General features: G+C 35.6%; 3 protein-coding genes and 1 long non-coding RNA gene across 5 annotated transcripts; all 4 read left to right on the forward strand.

The window, feature by feature from the left end:
• Positions 1–751: 751 nt before the first annotated feature.
• On the forward strand, positions 752–1,466 carry LOC6578956. The gene is made up of 3 exons (XM_002004817.4): positions 752–878; positions 949–1,188; positions 1,256–1,466. The coding sequence occupies exons 1-3, from the start codon at positions 785–787 to the stop codon at positions 1,390–1,392; spliced, it is 471 nt and encodes a 156-aa protein (XP_002004853.2). The 5' UTR covers positions 752–784; the 3' UTR covers positions 1,393–1,466.
• A 10,079-nt stretch (positions 1,467–11,545) lies between these two features.
• On the forward strand, positions 11,546–12,504 carry LOC116804091. Of its 2 annotated transcripts, none has more exons than XR_004364112.2 (3): positions 11,546–11,595; positions 11,847–12,063; positions 12,125–12,504. It is a non-coding gene; the product is annotated as an uncharacterized LOC116804091 (long non-coding RNA). The 2 variants fall into 2 exon arrangements; XR_006357778.1 differs by having other exon boundaries at positions 11,552–11,696.
• Positions 12,505–12,770: 266 nt separating this feature from the next.
• Positions 12,771–13,765, forward strand: LOC26528355. The gene is made up of 3 exons (XM_015163387.3): positions 12,771–13,037; positions 13,109–13,300; positions 13,380–13,765. Exons 1-3 carry the CDS (start codon positions 12,917–12,919, stop codon positions 13,562–13,564), a joined length of 498 nt encoding a protein of 165 aa, XP_015018873.1. The 5' UTR covers positions 12,771–12,916; the 3' UTR covers positions 13,565–13,765.
• Positions 13,766–16,341: 2,576 nt separating this feature from the next.
• Positions 16,342–17,892, forward strand: LOC6578957. The gene is made up of 3 exons (XM_002004818.4): positions 16,342–16,646; positions 16,856–17,071; positions 17,180–17,892. Exons 1-3 carry the CDS (start codon positions 16,538–16,540, stop codon positions 17,500–17,502), a joined length of 648 nt encoding a protein of 215 aa, XP_002004854.2. The 5' UTR covers positions 16,342–16,537; the 3' UTR covers positions 17,503–17,892.
• The last annotated feature ends 642 nt before the right edge of the window (positions 17,893–18,534 follow it).

Consider the following 18,534-nt stretch of genomic DNA (forward strand, 5'->3'; position numbering starts at 1 on the left):
CTGATTGCTGATCCTTTGGGGAGCATCATCGATGATGACGCTGTTGACTGTTGCATAAGCCAGGGGAGCAACAACGCTGCGCGTGTGTATCGGAATGCAAATGGAAAACTTATAAGATGAATTTAATAACTTGAACTTGCTGAAAACATGTCAAAGGTTGTTGTGTAAATTACTTGAAAAGGGCAGCAGCAAGTCCCTTCAATAAGCTGTTTCAAGAAGCATGGCTTTTGCTATGATTGCTAAATTTGGCCATTACTCAAGTCTGTCATAAAAATAATAACGAATATTGTTAATTTTTAGCAAGAATTCTATTTGAAGACGAACAAGAGGTAGGCTAAGGTCTAATAGAATAAAGCCAGAATAAATCACAAAATGCGGCTCTTTTTCCGTTTCAATTGAATATATACATATATACATATAAAGAAATTTGTATGTATAAATAAATTTATATATATGTATGTCTATGCTCCATATCGTTCTTAAATGAAAGCCACAGACATAAACAGAGAAGCTGAGAATGTTAGAGTGATATCTGAACAGTGAGCGTAATGAAGATAGCGAGACAAAGAGAGCAACAAAGCGTGAGAGTAAATTAATTGAGTGCAGTAACAATGCTGAGTCAGCGGTAGAGAGAAAATGAGAGGGAGAGAGAGCGAGAGAGAGACAGATAGATAGAGAGAAAAGAAGATCGAAAGATAGAGAAAGGCCAACCGGCGCAAAAACAACAAATGCTAATTTCAATTGAACTCAATGTATTCAGTAATTCTGCAATCGTCGAGGCAATATGAGGCAAATGCTAAGCGCAAAACGTACTGAGCTTTTCATTGGGCTGCTTGCCATGGGCGTGGCAATGCTGACTTCCAGTCTTTCGCATGACTGTAAGCTAATAACTAATAAACATAAACAATATGTACACACTTAATAATTATATACATATATACCATATAGACAACGAACAGATGTTGAAGTATCTTATGATAATAGCGCGTTTGCAATTTGTGGCGACATGCGTGCTGCTCTTTGGCATTCTAAAGGCTCACCAGCAGCATAAGGATAAGTGTATGCTCTTCTGGCTGTTGACAACACCTTGTCTTTTCTTCGGACTGATCTTCTATGGGATCAGCCGTTGGTACTATTGGCGCATTCTCAGCTCCGTGATCACAGTCTCCATTTACTGGTTAGCGGCGAGTGAGTATGCCGTTTTCTCTTATGTATAGAATATAGTTTTAGTAAATTCTGTTTTTATTTACTACAGTTGCCGTTCTCTATATGCTGATCATCATGTACAACCACTACGTAGCGTTGACTCTGGGTCCCATTGAGGCCGTTGCAGCACCTCCGGAAACAGAACCCACCAAAGAGCAATTGGCCAAATTGAATGGTCAAGTTTAAGGCAACGCAACAACTGCTGCAAATAAATAAACGAATAAAATCAAGTGTTGTTTACTCTGCCTCATTCTCATTGAGATATGTTTGTTTATTTTCACCGCTTCGGAAACGGCAAGCAAACGACTAGTTGAGCAAATACAGAGCAAGGGAGCGTAAAAGATGAGCGAGATGAGAAGCAGAAAAAAACATATGTCAAATATGCCTGGCTTCAATCAAAAAGAAAGTGAGTTAGGAAGAGCCACCAAGGCACGATAGATAAATAAATATTGAAATAGTGAGAGACTGAGAGAGTATATACATATACATATATCTGAATAAATATATACAAATAAATAAATATATATTGGCACTCAACACACACAGCGTGTAAGCGACACTAATTGAGTTGCTGTGGTCCCAGCTTGCATATGCATATCATATATTAAAACATAAACTAGGTAATCTACTTTATTATACAAGTGAAATTTTAATAGATCAATCAATAAAAAAAAAGAATGTTTCTTTCTCTATTCTCTTTCCTTCCTTTGCCTAGCGTATTCAATCAAATTCAATCTCAATTGAAATTGCTTACATGCCGTTTCGCATATATAAAATCTACCTAGAGCAGATCTCAGTCTCGCATGCTAATTTATCTCTAACATGTAGCTCAGCACTTGCAGCTGCTGGCTGATCTCAGCTAGAGCGCTTGTTCAGCAGAGCAAGCACATCAGATGCAGCTGAAAGCTGAGTAATTCTTCAGTTCTTCTGGCAGCTGCAACAAATTCAACATTCAATCAGCTTTTCAACAATTTGCCTTGCGAAATGTAAATTGATTATGGTCAAGCATATATATATATATATATATATATATATATTAATGGTAAATAATCAGCAGCAGAAGCAACAAAAGCAGCAGCTATGAAAACAACGCGAAATGTTTTTATTAAAAATTTCTCAGCTTTCTCAGTTTTTGGCTTGTTTTATTTTCATTTTCATTTTCATTTTTATTTTCTTTTTCTTTTTCCACTGGCATAGCGAAAATGTGAAAATGGCGAACTCGAAATATGAGCAATAAATGATGAAAGCGGGCAATAGGATGAGGCAGTTTAGGGGCTGACGTCCATCAAAGTCCTTGAGCTCAGTCAGAGCCATCTATTGGACAGCACTTGCAATAAAACTGACCAGCATTACAGCAGCTAAATCACCTCCCCTTGCCCCTCCCTCCCTCTCCGCACGCCGTTGCCAATCAGCTGCCTGAGGCATTGCGTTGACGTTGGAAAATTAAAATTACACAGCACAAGTTGCAGAGTGCAGAAATATGCGAGAAGGCATCGAAAAGGAGCAAGTCCAAGCAAGTAGCAGGAGCTGCTGCCCAAAAAGGAAGCTCAAGGAAAAACAAACTGAAAAACCGGAAACGGCGTCCATTGGCGCTAGCGGCCACAATTATTATTTTTATCCCAAACATCGCCAACTCGCATCGAAATTAAGTCAACACGCAGCACAGCTCAGAGCAGACAAGGTCCTACTTCAGTTTCTTCTCCCAGTTCTCTATAGCTGGCTGGTACTTAAAAAATACTAGAAAAAAAAATATATTAAAAAGTAAACTGAATTACATTTCTAGAAAAAATAAAATAAAATTTTTAATTGCATAAATGGTTCAAATTTATGCAATTAAAAATTTTATTTTATTTTTTCTAGAATTGGTAAATTAATATTATACATCAATTTATTCTACATTAATAATTCATTCAATTATTTATATTTTTACCCGAATTTACTTCAATAAAAATATTGTGAAATTTTCAGTTAAGATTAGATTACGTTGAATTCTATCTCTATTTATTTATGTGTAAATATAGTTAGTCATTTATATTTCGTTCTAACTACTTTATTAACATGAAAAAAAAAAAGTTCACTGCCCAAAAAAGTCTAGATAAACAAAGTGATTATAACAATAACAATAAAAAGCTTTGATAAGGTTATAAAAAGTATTTCGTATAACTAGTAGCTCGTAAGCAATTAAACTTGTCTGATAAAAACAGGTTGGAGGCTTGTCTTCCTTCGCAGTTATGTTCAGTTCTGGGCCCACACAGTAAATGACAATGGCCTGATACAAATTCACCCGGCAGTCGCATATACCCGCCTATTTATGGTCAGATTTGGCCAGAGCTAGCAATAAAAGATGAACGCCCAAAGTGCTGAGCTATGAAATTAATATGCCAAAGCAATTTTGATTTATTTTTCGCTCGCGGCCAAACGCAGCCCCGCCCCCACAAACACAGAACCGCCCAGGCCAAAAATGCCCAATATCCAATGGCCAAACGTCCAAATATTAAGCAACAGACGCATCAGCTGCAAGTCTCAATTATGCTCGGCTTTCACACTGAATAACAAAATAAATTTATTTGAACAAGAACAACCGAAAATTCCACAACGAAGTTGAAGCCAAGTAAAAAGTTTTCAGTTGCTTTGGAGTGAGCTCAAACAATGTTCAATTGAAGTCTATATAGTATGCCACACCTACAGTGGACATAGCCCCATAATCGGAAGAGTTTAACAGATGAATATATATAAAAGAAATCTTAATATGTGTTGTTAAAAACAATTTGCAATCAGATGGTTAAGAAAAGATGAGGGGTATAGAAGGATGGAAGACGTAGATGTGTATATACATATATAGTATAAAGAGTCGAAAACCTATTGTGAAGAAAATATTACAGATAATTGTTCATGAATTGAAAAGAGCATATTGGTTTTCTTGTCAAAAAAATGTACTCTTTATAAATAGATTGGAATAAGTTTCCACTCCTCTCAGCTATTCGGATCGTATCGCCTATCACAATTTGAGTAATTAAGATACCATAGAATATATCAAATTGACTTATTGAACGAGTATTATTCAGTCAATATGCCTGACTGTAATGCATTGCAGCCTCTATTGGCCATTTGAATGCTCTCTCCTGTTGTTTGATTTACAATAGACTTAAGCCCTTTTAATTGGGGCGCTGCCCCTATGGAAAACATTTCATTTCTGTACAGGGTATACAATTAACTGAAATACCTTTCGAGTGAGCTTCAAGCGGCAAAGTGCCGCAAAGCCGGCGCATACAGCAGCCAATTAGCTCACAATGGACATGAATGCGAATGCGAATGCAAATGTGTATGTGAATGTGGCATAAGCGTAATGCGTGGCTTTGAGTGAGTGGCATGGCCAACAGGTGCCACACAGGTGCCAGCTGCCAGCTGCCAGTTGCCCGGTTTCCTGGTTGCCATTTGGCAGTCAACACGGCGCGGCCGGGCAGGAACTTGCAACTGCACTTAAAATTTAAAGCGTTTCGAGTGTAATTGTGCGCTTGCCGTTAACGAGGCGCTTGTTAAGGCTCAGGCAGAGGCATCAAAACGTTGCGCAAACAACTGTATACCCTGTAGAAAATAAAAAAAACCGAGCTCACAATGAATTTTGGTTATTTTATGTAAATGTAAAGCAAAGCTGAACTTAGAGTGAAGAAAGTAAAGAGAGAAGAGAGTGAATGTCGGCTGTTGCTATGCATGAAGCTATTGGCAGAGGCAAAAGGGCACGAAAATACCCTGTAAAAAATATTTGCATGCTATATAAAAATATTAAATTGAACAGATTTAGCAGTAAAAAATCAAAAGCAATGCAAAGGCAACAAAAACTTAAATGCGGCAAATAATCATTACATACCCTGTAAAAATTAGCATGCGTATGCACTGTAAAATAGCTTTCATATTATTTTATCAGAAGAAGAAGAAAAGTAGCCAACTGAGCTTCTAGCATGCTTCTAAAATTTACAGTACATCGAAAATGTATACCCTGTAAAAATTATCAGCTTAATTAATCAGTTAACCAAAAGTAATTTACGTTACATATGGAAGATACTAGATCTGAAAGGCTGGAACATGTTAACTTCATATGCTCAACTAGACTCATATGCTGCAACTAGCTAAATATCCTTTATAGTCAGTTACATACCCTGTAAAAAAAGCCAAGTTGATGTCATCAGGGGAAAATTATACGCAAAAAAATGCTGACGAAAGTAAGATTGAAGAGCGGCGAAAAAGTTAAGGATAATGTCCCAGACATACACACATACGAGGGTAGCCTGAAAAGTTTTAGAATAAAAAAAAACAACACACCTCTATGAATTCACTGAACTAAACACCCTTCAGATTTTCATTTGCTTACGTTTACCCTTCTCCCATTGCCAAGGTTTGCAAACTGCCCTCGCAAATATATATATATATATATATCTTTTTTTTAAAACGTGCCAGTCAGCTAAGGTCCGCTGTTTACTTAACAGCAACACCAAAAACAGCCAACAACAATGACAACAACAACAACAGCTACAGCAACAAGCAAACGCAGCAGCTGTCGATAAAGCCTATGCATGGCAAATTGGCCACACTAATTGACACCTGTGACGCAGAGAGCTGAGAGCAGGGAAGTGAAATGGGCGTGGCGGCGGCTGGACGGTCCGCCCTAAACAAACAAAAGCAAAAAGCAAATAAGGCAAATACTGCGGTTTGTTGCGGGCACCTCAATCATGCGCCCAAAGAAAAATGCCTTCAAAGCGGTGTTAGAAATTAAAAATAAACAACAAATTTCCAAAGAGAAGAAACAAAAAAAAAAAAAGAAAAACAAAAAACAAAAAAAAAAAAAAAAAAAAAAACAAAAAAAAGGACGAAATGCGCTGCAGCAGCTGCGCCCTTTTTTTCTCGAATTAGTTGTATTTGATATGCGAGCAACCATATCATATCTATTTCTCATTCTGCTTGTGTCTGTCATTCCCCCTCTCTTCCCCTCTCTTTCGCATCAGCCTATATCTGCTACTCTGTCTTCTACTCTATCTACCTCTTTGTCTTTGGCCCGCTCTCTCTGTCTGTCTTTTTCTTTCTATTGCTTTTTCTTTTCTCTCTGTCTTTCTTGCTTCCCCCCTCTCTCATCCTCCCTGTAAGGTTACCATTTGTGTAATTAATATTTACCTCTCATTGTTTCATTTATGGATTTCCCAAACTTTTCTGATTTCCATTTTTACTTTACTTTTTACCCATTACAAAGGTTGATTGAAAGGGGTATAATACCTTTTATACTAATGTATCGAATAGGTATAAGAAAGCGTAGTCTACCCTCTAAAGTGTGAGCAGGACGACAAGCTGTGTTGATGTAGACATGTGAGAGTGTCTATACCGCCTTTTCAACTTCTCTCTCTCTCTCTCTCTCTCTCTTTTGTCCATTCATCAGTCAGTCTGTCTTTCTGCCTCTGCCGCTTTCTATTTAGTTCTATCTATCTATCAATCTATCAATCTATCTGTCTATCCATCCATCCATCTATCTATCTATCTCTCTCCCTCTATCAATATATCTACCATGTCTCTCTGTTCGTCCACTCCTCTGCCGACCTTCTCAACTCGACGATCTCGTCAAGTCTTGACCTGTAATTAAGCGAAGTTTACAGGATATCTACTAGCCGTGCATGCCCAATTTGAACAGTCACGCTTGTTCTTTTCGCCTTTCTCTCAGGTTTTCTTTTTGCACGATTTTTCTGCTGTTGTTTTGCTTTTTACGCAGACTTACAAATTACGCACTAATTAAGCGGCTTCTGCTGCGGCCTCGACCATTTTTCAAAGTCGTTCGTTCACTCAAGGCTCAAGGACCTGAAGGACAAACACAAATACAAACAGAACACACACACACACAATGGCTCAGACTTTGGGTCAGCGCGGCTTTGGCTTATGCTGATCAGAGCTTGCAGCTTGGCCCACATTAGGCGACAAAAGTTAATGTGCATAATTAATTTGCTTTTGCACTTTGTCGAGGCTTCATTTTGTTTTATTTATTTCTTCTTCTTCCTTTTCTTCCTTCTTGCTGTCGCTGCTGCTGCGGTTCGAGCATAAATCACATTGAAGTGAGCTGTCAACGGTATTCAAATAGCTGCTCTTTGTCCAAGCCAAAAAAAAAAAAAAAAAAAATGAGCTGCAGAGGTAATTGGGAAAGACAGAATGAGAGAGAAAGAGAGAGAGAGAGAGATAGAGAGAGAGGGGCGGCTGGGGGCGTGGTTTGGCAATTAAGCTACCAAGTTTGTGCCAAGTTTGTGCGCGCACATGAAGTCACGATAAAAGCCACAGCTGCTGGCAGCCGGCTACGAATTCATCATACGCACTGTGTAACATTTTTAATTGGCTGTGAAATTAAATTTTAGCCCACGCACACCTGTACACCGCTACAGCAGTACATCTGTACGCCGCTGTACAGCATCAGTGGTTAGCAGAGACGGCGTGCATGGCCACACACTAAGTTAGGCTGGTAAATTCAATTCGTGCACAATAAACAGCTTCATTTGCTGAATTTACTACGAGATAATTGAATAGCTGCCGTCGCAACGCGACCTCAGACTGAAATAATAAAACAAGCAGCTGAAAGACGCTCACACACACACACACACACAGACACACACACATAGGTAGACAGTCAGTCGGCTCAGTCTCTTCACATGGTTCGTCTAGCATGCAAATACCAAATTCAATAAACTCAATGCCAGGCAACAAATAGACCAAATTATTGCCAAACAAACAGCCAGAACTCCACTCGAGCCACTTAGGGCTAAAACCAACAAAAAAAAAAAATAAAAAAAAAAATATTCCAATGCGAATGTGTTTCCCATTCGCATTTGCCAAGTAAATTGAACGACAAAAGTGCGTGCAATTGGCAAAGCATATTGCGAGCCCAAGTTCCATTTGCCCAGCGATAGGTTTTCTGCTTCTTCCTTTTTTTTTTTTTTTTTTTTTTTTTGGCTAGAAGTTCAGGGGGTCGTATGCGTGATGTGAGCACATTTAGCCGGCAATGCCAAGGACAGGCAACAGGAGACAGGAGCGGCACACGTACAAAGTAACGGTAACTGTAAATATAACTGTAGCCGTAACTGTAACTGTAACTGCTGCCATTGAGCCAGCCTGTGTGATGGCATTTTTAGTCAAATGCGTTCTGAAAATTTTTGAAGACAGTCGACAAAAGGCAACAATCAAATATTTTTCGATTATTATTATTATTGTTGCTATTACGATTAGTATGAGCAAATGCGATAAAGTTAGCTGGAATTTATTTGAAAATTGTTTAGCTTAATGAGACTCGAGCTCAATAACTCCTCAAATTCCGTCCTCAAGCTCAACCGTTGATTGTTAATTGGCCTATTCTCATCTTACATTATATTATCTTACTATTTTTTGTTGCAATTATTATTTTGTATTAATCTTATTATGTATTATATTTGATAAAATTGGTTAAAATTTATTATACATTTTTTAGGTCGATCTGAGATCAAATTTACAGTCTAAATATTTGGAGAGGCAAAATGGAGCCCTTGAGAAATCTAAATTCGATTTTAGTTAATTCACCTATTCTCATCTTATATTACATTAAATTAACGTAAAATACATATATTATATTATCCTAAAAAAACAATAATTTTTTTAAATAAATTTAGTCAAACTTACTTGTTAACAGTTCATCACAGATATTTCCCAAAGCAAAGTACTCCAGCAGCTCCTTCCGCTCTTAACAGAATATCTACAATATAAAGAATGCAAATTTAAATTAAAATTAAATTGCTCTAAATAAAAAACAAAACAATTATTTAAATTCGGACTCTAAAAAGCCTAAGGACTAAAAATGAATTCCTCAATAAACGACTGTTTTTTTTTTTTTTTTTCTCTTCTTTTCATTTTTGTATAAACTGAAATATATATCGGCCGAGTTTTAGCAGTCGTCATTTGTTTTTGTTTTCGCTTCGCCTTTTGTTTAACAAACGTCTTTGCACTTGGGTGTCTTTGGACGCAGGCCTATTAATAAATACGCCAACTGGGAGTTAACGCTTAAAGTCAGCTGACCAAAAAGTTTTTTTTAGCTGAATTGCGGCGCATTTGTCAGGCGACGATGTTAAGCAAATGGAGAGAGCTTGACGCTGTTTAAGCGCTGTCAAGGGATTGCAGGCTACCAAAAGAAAAATAACAACTTGTATTTTGTTAAAAGCGAAGGACTTTGATTTGGCAAAGGCATACATATAGATACAGATATATGTATATAAACTTATATATACAGATGTTCGTATATAAAGCAAAGTTTTTTGCAACGTTCATTTAGCTGCAACCAGTTGGCCTTGTTTGCTGCAGTTCATAAATAATTTAAATAATTTACACGCTCACTTAAACGTTTGCTGGCACTGCCACTGTGTGGGTGCGTTTGTCTGTGCGTGGGTGTGCGTGGGTGTGGGTGTGTGTGTGTGTGTGCATGTGTTGTGCATACCACATTATGTGGTTCATTGGTTTGTGCCACACGCCGCGTTGCATAGCAATCAACTAGGACCGAGTTGATGCTGCTTTTATAGTTAATTAAAGTGAACTCAGCTAAACTTTTTGCTGCTCACAAACACACACACATACACATCATATACTCAACACACACACACATACACTCGCTGCTGACTGTTGTTGGTCGCTGTGGTTTTGCATTTTCATATCAGGCTTAAATATTTTACAACGATTTTTAGCTGTCGCCTCGCTCCTGTTGTGGTTGTTATTGTTGTCAGCAAAGCTGCTGCACTCTGCAACACCATATTCTCTGTCGCCCCGGCTGCCCCTTCGCTCACCCTCTCCCTCTCTCCCTCTCTCTATTTATATGCATATTAAGCACCCTTGTCCAAGCTTTCTATGCACATATGTGAGCAGCCTGTAAACCATTCTCAATAACTAAGTTGTTTTTTTTTTTTTTTTTTTTTGTCTGTCCAGTTAAAGCTCGCAGCTCAGCTGCCCGTCAAGAGCTTCGAATGCATTTAATAATTTATTGAAAACTAATCTATATACATATATTTCACATTGCATATGCATAAAACTTGACCACATGTGGCTTACAACAGCTAAAACTTTAGCTGATAAGCTTACGGTTTTTGTTTGGCTAAACTTTTAGTTACTTTTTAGTGCGTTTCATACTTGAGATTACAAGTGGGGATTTTTTTTAGAATTGCCATGCGTGATAGTATGTGTCTGCATATATGTGTATACTTATAAATAATGTGCATACACAGCTACAATGCATGTTATAATTTCATAAAAAGTAAGCAGATTAAATATATATTAACTCGATTCTATCATAAGCTGAATTTTTGTAAACTATTCTGGCTTAGCATTGCCATGCTTCCAGATACTCATTCATATGATAAAAAGAGCGTATTAGCTTTGATTATGTTTATATTCCAAAGTATTCAAATATACGGGCAAATATATTTATATCAACAAATATACGGGCAAATATATTTATATTTCATGTTAAACATAAATATGTATTCTTTATATACAAAAAATTGTATACATACTACAACCTCTTCACTCTTCTAACTCACAGCCAACAATTACCTGTTCAGCTCTCCTGAACTCTAAACAATTTCAATTGTACATTGTGCATTCGCATGTCCAAATTAATTATTGCCATCCACTCTATACTCTATAATATATGGATGACAAATGCAACAAACAAGTTGCCTTTCGGTTGATTCGAATCTCACATTCGAGTATTTCTGCTGACACGCAAAACAAGTTGCAATCAAACCACCAAATCATCGACTAATAAATGCCCTAAATGGCTGCTCAAACAAGCTATAAAGAGAGCAAATGCCAGATAAGAGCATTTCGGGTGTGTCTTTATACAGGGTATATTTATAGATAATCACTGATATCATGAGACATCAAGAGCGCGTCTACACTTTAAACAGTCTCTTTTTGGCACCTTTGTATACGCTAACAAAGAGCATATACGAATGATGTAGTAAGATAAATGTTTGTTATAAATAAATATGAATAAATATAAAATAAATATATATAAAGAAATATAATCTATATATATATATATATATATATAAAATATATAAAATTGAGTTAGATAAATATTAAATAAAAATGATCAATTAAATATAATAAATTTGTATTTACTATAAAATTTACAGGAAGAGTATTTAGCATTCGTCTTATAATAGTTGGCGTTTCTGTTAAGCATTTAATTAAGTTCCACATTTGAGTCTCTTGTCTCTCTCTCTCTCTCTCTCTCTCTCTCTCTCTTTGCTCCTGTCTCTCTCTACGTCAGCTGCTATTGCAGAGCATTATCTAGTCCAGTCTCCGCTGAACCCTCCGGCCGGTCGAAAGTTCTTGAGCGTTCGAATGGTTAGCGTTAAAGCCGAAAGCCGGTTGTCGGGGTTGATAAGACTAACAGACTGTGACTAGCATAAGTCTTCAATACTAATGAATTGAATGATGGCATTTGTGTATATCTTCTATTATTTGTTTATATTTCATTCGATATTTATAGCACTTAAGAAAATTTATTGTTTGCATTTTGAATGGGTTCCACAGTGTGCGTCATTCAATCTCCCTTAGCTGGCCAGCTGTTTATCTCTCTCTCTCTCTCTCTCTAGCACTACCTCACTCTCAATCTACCCTGTAAAGGCTATTGCAGTCAGCTGATAGCCTAGACTGTTATCACTATATCTCAACGGGTAATTGTCAAGAATTGGATGTCGGGTCTGCAGCTTTTCGTTATATTTGGTCGTGAGGCTTACTTTATTATTATATTATTTATATTCATAATAACTAACTTTGATTATCATAATATAATTCATTCGCTGATGGATCGTAAGTTGAATTTTTTTTTCCACTAAACCACAGATTAATTTAATGTTTTTATCATTAACAGTAATGGCTAATGGCAAAGAACAAGGTGAAGCAAACTGCAGTAAAAGCCCAAATCTCTATCTAAATACACCTACAAGCGTATTCATACCCAACGCATCTGAACTAACTACCTCGAATTCTGCTGAAGATCATGCCAAATCATTAAATATGAAACTCAAGAAATAAATTATCTACAAAGTCATTTCCTCTCTCTACTCGAAGACCAAAGATTTGCGCTTTTAATTTATAAACAACTCAAACCAAAATTTGATTTCGGTAGTCTAGCGTACAAGACTACGCTATGCCTTAACTAAACAAAAATCAATTCAGAAAATTTAGGAATGTTATGTGAAATGTATATGCAATAATAAATAAATAAATAAACAAAATTTTAAATTTGAATTGTGCTAATTTTTAGTCCATGTCATTATCACCTTACTTATTTACTGACGAATTTTATTTGCTTCATTAAATTTTTACTCTATGTACTCAGCTATGTGATAATCAAATTTGTTATTTTATTGATACAACAATTATTTTTATATTTTTTGCCAAGAGTATAGATATAGATATAGATATATATAGATATATATAGATATATTGATATATTTTGTTTCCTGTTTGTATGTCTAAATGTATATGTAAATGTTATTTTTAGTTATTGAGAACATACATAGGTTATAAAAAATTTTGAATGGAGTCCACAATATTCATGCTCATCTCGCTGTCCACCCCTAATAAGTGGGCGCCAGTATCCATTGAAATCCCTTTCTAAGCACGTCGTCTTGCTGCTCAATTGGAATTTTCTTGAAAAATGTCTATCAACATAAATAATCCCAAGAAATTGGGAATCAGCGTAGCTGGATTAAATATATTCTTTACAATGATTGCATTGGGCATTATGATGCGACGATCGGATGTATTAGATGATAGACGTAAGTGAATAATAATGTCAATTTATAAATATATTCATATCTATATATATATATGATGATATCTTCTATAGCGGACGCGCCATCGTATTGGCCATGGATTGTGGTGTACAGCCTCGACTTGTTGCTCAATGCATATCTCTTGTGGTGCATGCTGAAGAGAGATCGCGCCGGCATCGCCGTGTGGTTGCCTCTTACAATTATTTTACTCATTTGTCGAGTGTGTAGCGATGCGACCTATGGATTTCTAGACCTAATTATTACAGGTAATATAGTTATTTTACAGTTATATACAGTTAGTTATATACAGTTCTTATAAATCTATTCCGCTCCCGCCCAAACCAGTTTACATATTCACCTCAATTATACTTATGGCAATCGTTTACTATAAACTACGACAACAATCATTGACGATAATTGAACCAACACTGCACACAGTTGTCACAACTAAAACAACTACAGAAACAATTATCCAGCCCAACACAGATGAGAGTAAAAAAGATTCTGAAGGCGACGATAATACTAAGTAAAGCAGCATATGGCAAATATTTTAGTGAATATATAAATATACTAAAGAAAATTTACAAAAAGCAAGAATCAAGCATTTATTTAAAAAAAAAATATATATATATTTATGTTTGTATAATGAACAAAACAAAACATCTACAGAGTCATAAACCTTTAAGCTCTGATGTTTACATATCAATAAAGTAAAATTAGTAAACAAAGTATTTCAATTGTCGAATCAGCTGTACATTAAAAATATATATATATATATTATAATTGGGATCAACGGTAAAAGCTGTCAAACTGCCATGAATTTTAGCCTTTCTTTTACATTTCTGATAGCCAGTGCATAACTTTCGATTTCAACTCTATTGATAACAATTATTATTAGTCTATGAGTGATTGTTGTTATAATAATAACAGCACAGTTGGTAGCACCAGCATAGAGATAACGATTGAGTAGAGAAGGCGGAAAAGAGCAGAAGGCAATGTTTGTAGAGGCGGCTGCTATGATTCGAGCATAAAGTGGAACATAAATGTGAATACTCAAGTAAACGAACTCACAGACGAAAGAAAATGCTTTAAGTTAAAAAGCTCATATAGACCTTTAGATACTCTTTAAAAGGTCTAATATAATATGTAATAATTATAATATGATCTTAAATATGTATATCAGAAAATTTAGAGTCTAAACTCAAAAATTATAATTTATGAATAATTTTGAAATGAACAATTTTGACTTCTTTTATTTATTATTTTATTTTTTATTATTTATTGAGTGGCACACGCTTCTTGACTTGCCTACACTTGATTTGTGATTTTTAATGTGAATAGAATCCACAACACGTGCCAAACACTCTCTCCCTTGCGCTCAAATGCACGCTCTCTTACTCACTCTCGCTCTTTCTCTCTCTCTCTCACGCTTGACTGACCATCGAATACATTTGGCAGTCGACGCTGAACTTTCGTTCCGGCTGAACGTTCTGAGACTTGGGCCAAGTTTTATATGAAGGCGGCATTGATAAGAATTATGAAATGTATGGAATAGATGGAATATGGAACAACACATAATAGCAAGCGATATGCAATGAATGAATATATGTATATGTGTCTGCATATGGCCAGATAAAATGAAATCTATAATATAAGTATAATATAAGTATTATGTATGTATAAATTTAAATATAACGGCAATTTAATCAACTTTAATATTTATATATGTTTATGTAGATATTATAAATTATAATATAAATAAATGTTTTTAATAATTATATAAAAATGATATTGGAAATAACTCTTAATAATTATAACTATAAATAATAAAAAAAATTAATATATTTTTAACATAAACAAATTTTTTAGATATATCATAAATTTATATATGATATACAAAATTATATTATTTTTATTTTATTTATAATTATCTAGAATTTGTTCAATCCAATTTTTTTTTTTAGTTTAAAATATATACATAAACATGCATTAAATATTGCCAACAATTTAAATAGGTTCCACAGCGCTCTCTCGTTCTCTATTGCACTCTTATCGAACTAAGGCTACAATTAGACAGTCTACGCTGAATGCTAAATGTGGGCGCGTTGTATTAACCTTGGCCAGCATTTGATTATAGCCAACAAATAAATAAATATAAATAATATGAAATGTACGCTAGAAATGGCTGAGGCCAAGGTAAGGGAAGCTTTAATATTACAGCCATGAAAGCCATGAAAACTATATTAGCATTAGGTTTATTAAGTAGTAAGTTATTAAGTAGCATTAAGTTTTTGAGTAAATATAAATTTATAAGTATATACACATATACAGCAGCGAACATATACATATACAGATCCAATGAATCATGAATTTATGCCAACTATTGATTCCTCTGATTTCCAATGCTAAACTTTCGATTTCATCGCCATTGATAACAGTGATAAGCCGATAACAATTGCTGTGATATGACTGATACAATCGTTATCTACGTGAATGGAGGTAGCACTGTAGATAACGATTGTAGCCCAGGTGGAATGAACATCGAGGGTGAAGGAGCTCGACTGCTCCTCAATGATTGTGAAGACAGTCGTAATGATTCGAGCATAAAGTGGAACATAAAATTGAAGAGTCAAATACACTAACCTGAATCACCAACGACAAGACAATGAAACATTTATGATAACGCTTACAATTTCATAATGAAACGAAAATATTTCAGTGACTATATAGACTGTAAAATACCCTCTAAGACACTAAATCCAACATTTGATGAATTTTACGAGTAATATGAATATAATATGAATAAATTAATCATAAATCAGAAATTAGTATATTTCTGATATGTAATTATATTTAAAAAATATATATATATTTTATATTGTTATATATATTGGTTCAATAATATTTTTTTATAATATAAAATAATTACTATACATATATATATATATATTTTTTTTTTTTTTACTTGTTTGAAATGTTTATAATTATATCAATAGTTTTTATTATTTTTAATATTATTATAATTTTTATTATTATTCTAATTTTTTATTATTATTATTTTTTATCACTCTCATGATTTCTTTTTAATATATTTTGCTTTGCATAGAGCATACACACGTCGGCATGCTTTAGCTTTGGCTCTTTGACTGTGCCGTACAGCATGTTTGGTGTTTGCCATGCGAATGGATTCCACAGCACGTGCTCGCCGCTCTCTTTAGCCGCTCTCTTGCTCTTTGCATCATGTTCTCACGTGAATGCTGGCTCTCCTGTACTCTCGCTCTCTCTCTCTCTCTCGCACGGCTGACCAAACAAGACGTACGCCAGTCTACGCTGAACCCTCGTTCTGGGCGAGCGGTCTCGGGTTCGGATTCGCGTTTGTTTATGTCATAAGAGCGAAATAATTCGCTCACACTTTATACACACACACACTCTCATACACACACACTCACACATACACCGAAATACATACATATACATGTACATATACACTGCCGCCAGCCAAGATGAGCAAATATTTGGACTTGGGCCTTGGCATTACAATAATCAATGTCTACTATTCGCTATCATATTTTCTAATGTGGTGCGTGGCACTGCAAAAAGCAAGCGACAATGGTAAGCTACATATAGGTATAGCCATATATATTTATATAGATACATATATAAAGCCAAGCAATATATATAATCGATTCTAATTGATTGATATACACACATACATACATATATAATTAAATGACAGCTGTGTTTGTGTTGCGTGTTTCGGTTACTGTTTCTGTTTTTTTTTTGTTTTTGTTTTTGTTTTCGTTTCTGTTTCTCATTTATAGACAGTGAGCCGATTGTTTGGCAAGCCGTTTACATGGGCAACGTGTTTCTCAATGTATTTCTCTTCTTGGGACTGCGCAAGAGAGATCGCTGGTCGGTCATCATTTGGTACTCTTTGACGTTGGCGTGGTTTGTGCCCAAGCTATATGGACATATACGGGGTTGTCATCTGGACGCGCGCGGTTCAACGTACCGTACTATCAATCTGATAATGGAAAGTGAGTGAGGGTTGCCGACTATTGTATACTCTAACTCTAACTAAGCGAATAACTCACCGTCTCTTTCTCTCTCTCTCTCTCTCTCTCTCTATCTCTCTCTCTCTTTAGCCTATGTGATTCTATCTTTTGCTGTTATGGCTTTGGTTTATGTGCATTTGCCCAAAGAGTTGCCTTTAACAAAAAATAAACGCCGCAGATATAGCTCAAACGGACATGTTCAGGATGTACAAATGCTGGAATTGAACTTAAATGGGGATGCCAAAGCGCCCGCTTTGGCACCCTTAGCAACTGCCGAAGTGGATGACGACCTGGATGAATGCCTGCCAAGCAGCAGCAACGGCCACAGCAACAGCAACAATAATAGAGGCATGCAACAAGTTAGCAGCATTGAATTTCATCAAGCTGATGATGCGGAACTGGATAAAGATTAGCATACTGTACAAATTTCTATATGTGTATGTATGTGTATATATGTACATATATTTATTTATATATATCTATGCATATATGCGTATATCTTATATACATATATCTGTAACATTCCTGCACAATTTCAAGTGTTTGTCACAAATTTCTGATTCGTTCCACTTATGCTTAGACTACAGACTTTATACACATACACACACACACACACCAACATATGTATACATATACTTCTAGACATATACTTATACATATTATGTACTCTCAGTTGTTAAGTTTTTTAGATTAGTATACATACTAGCTGTAATGGGAGGAGAGACAATAATAATACAACAACAAAATCATGTAATACTACTCTCGTTGAGAGTGCTTGACTAATAAATACCCTGTACAATGCACACAACTGTGGTTTCAATTTCTTACGGGTTTTCTTCTATGTACACAGACATCTAAATAATTGAAGCATATAAATTTCATGTATCAAGTCACTATACCTTATACTTTACGAGTTCATTGAGGTATAACTGATTTGAAATCAGTCAGGCGCATAGAAACTTAGGGAGATGTACTAATACCAACTCAACTTGTCTTTTACTAGTTAATATACATATATTTTAAGATATCCACCACGCTCAATGTCTGCATGTTACATACATTATCACAAAAACATTATACCCCCTTTGTATTAGAGGGTATTTAATCTACTCCCAAACTTATCATTGCAAACAAAAAATTAACCAAAACCAAAGCAGCCAAACAGCTAAATGAAGCTGAGTTCGACTAACTTTTTGGTAACAGCTTTCACAGTTTACTATTTCTTTTTTTTTTTATTCAGTTCCTCTGTTTACGTTAGCCTGGTCACCGCGCATTGCTGCTGTTTATATTGGCCAAGTGTACAACATTGGGCGAAATTGGTCGATTGAGTGTGTCAATAAATTCCTGCCAGTCGCCCAAGTGCAACACATTTGTCCGGCCATCAGCGATAAATAGTTGGCACGCCCCCCTCCCTACCCGCCGCACATGGCTCGGCACTCCTTTCG

Source organism: Drosophila mojavensis, unplaced genomic scaffold (assembly GCF_018153725.1).
Source record: "Drosophila mojavensis isolate 15081-1352.22 unplaced genomic scaffold, ASM1815372v1 contig_80, whole genome shotgun sequence".
NCBI lineage: Eukaryota > Metazoa > Arthropoda > Insecta > Diptera > Drosophilidae > Drosophila > Drosophila mojavensis.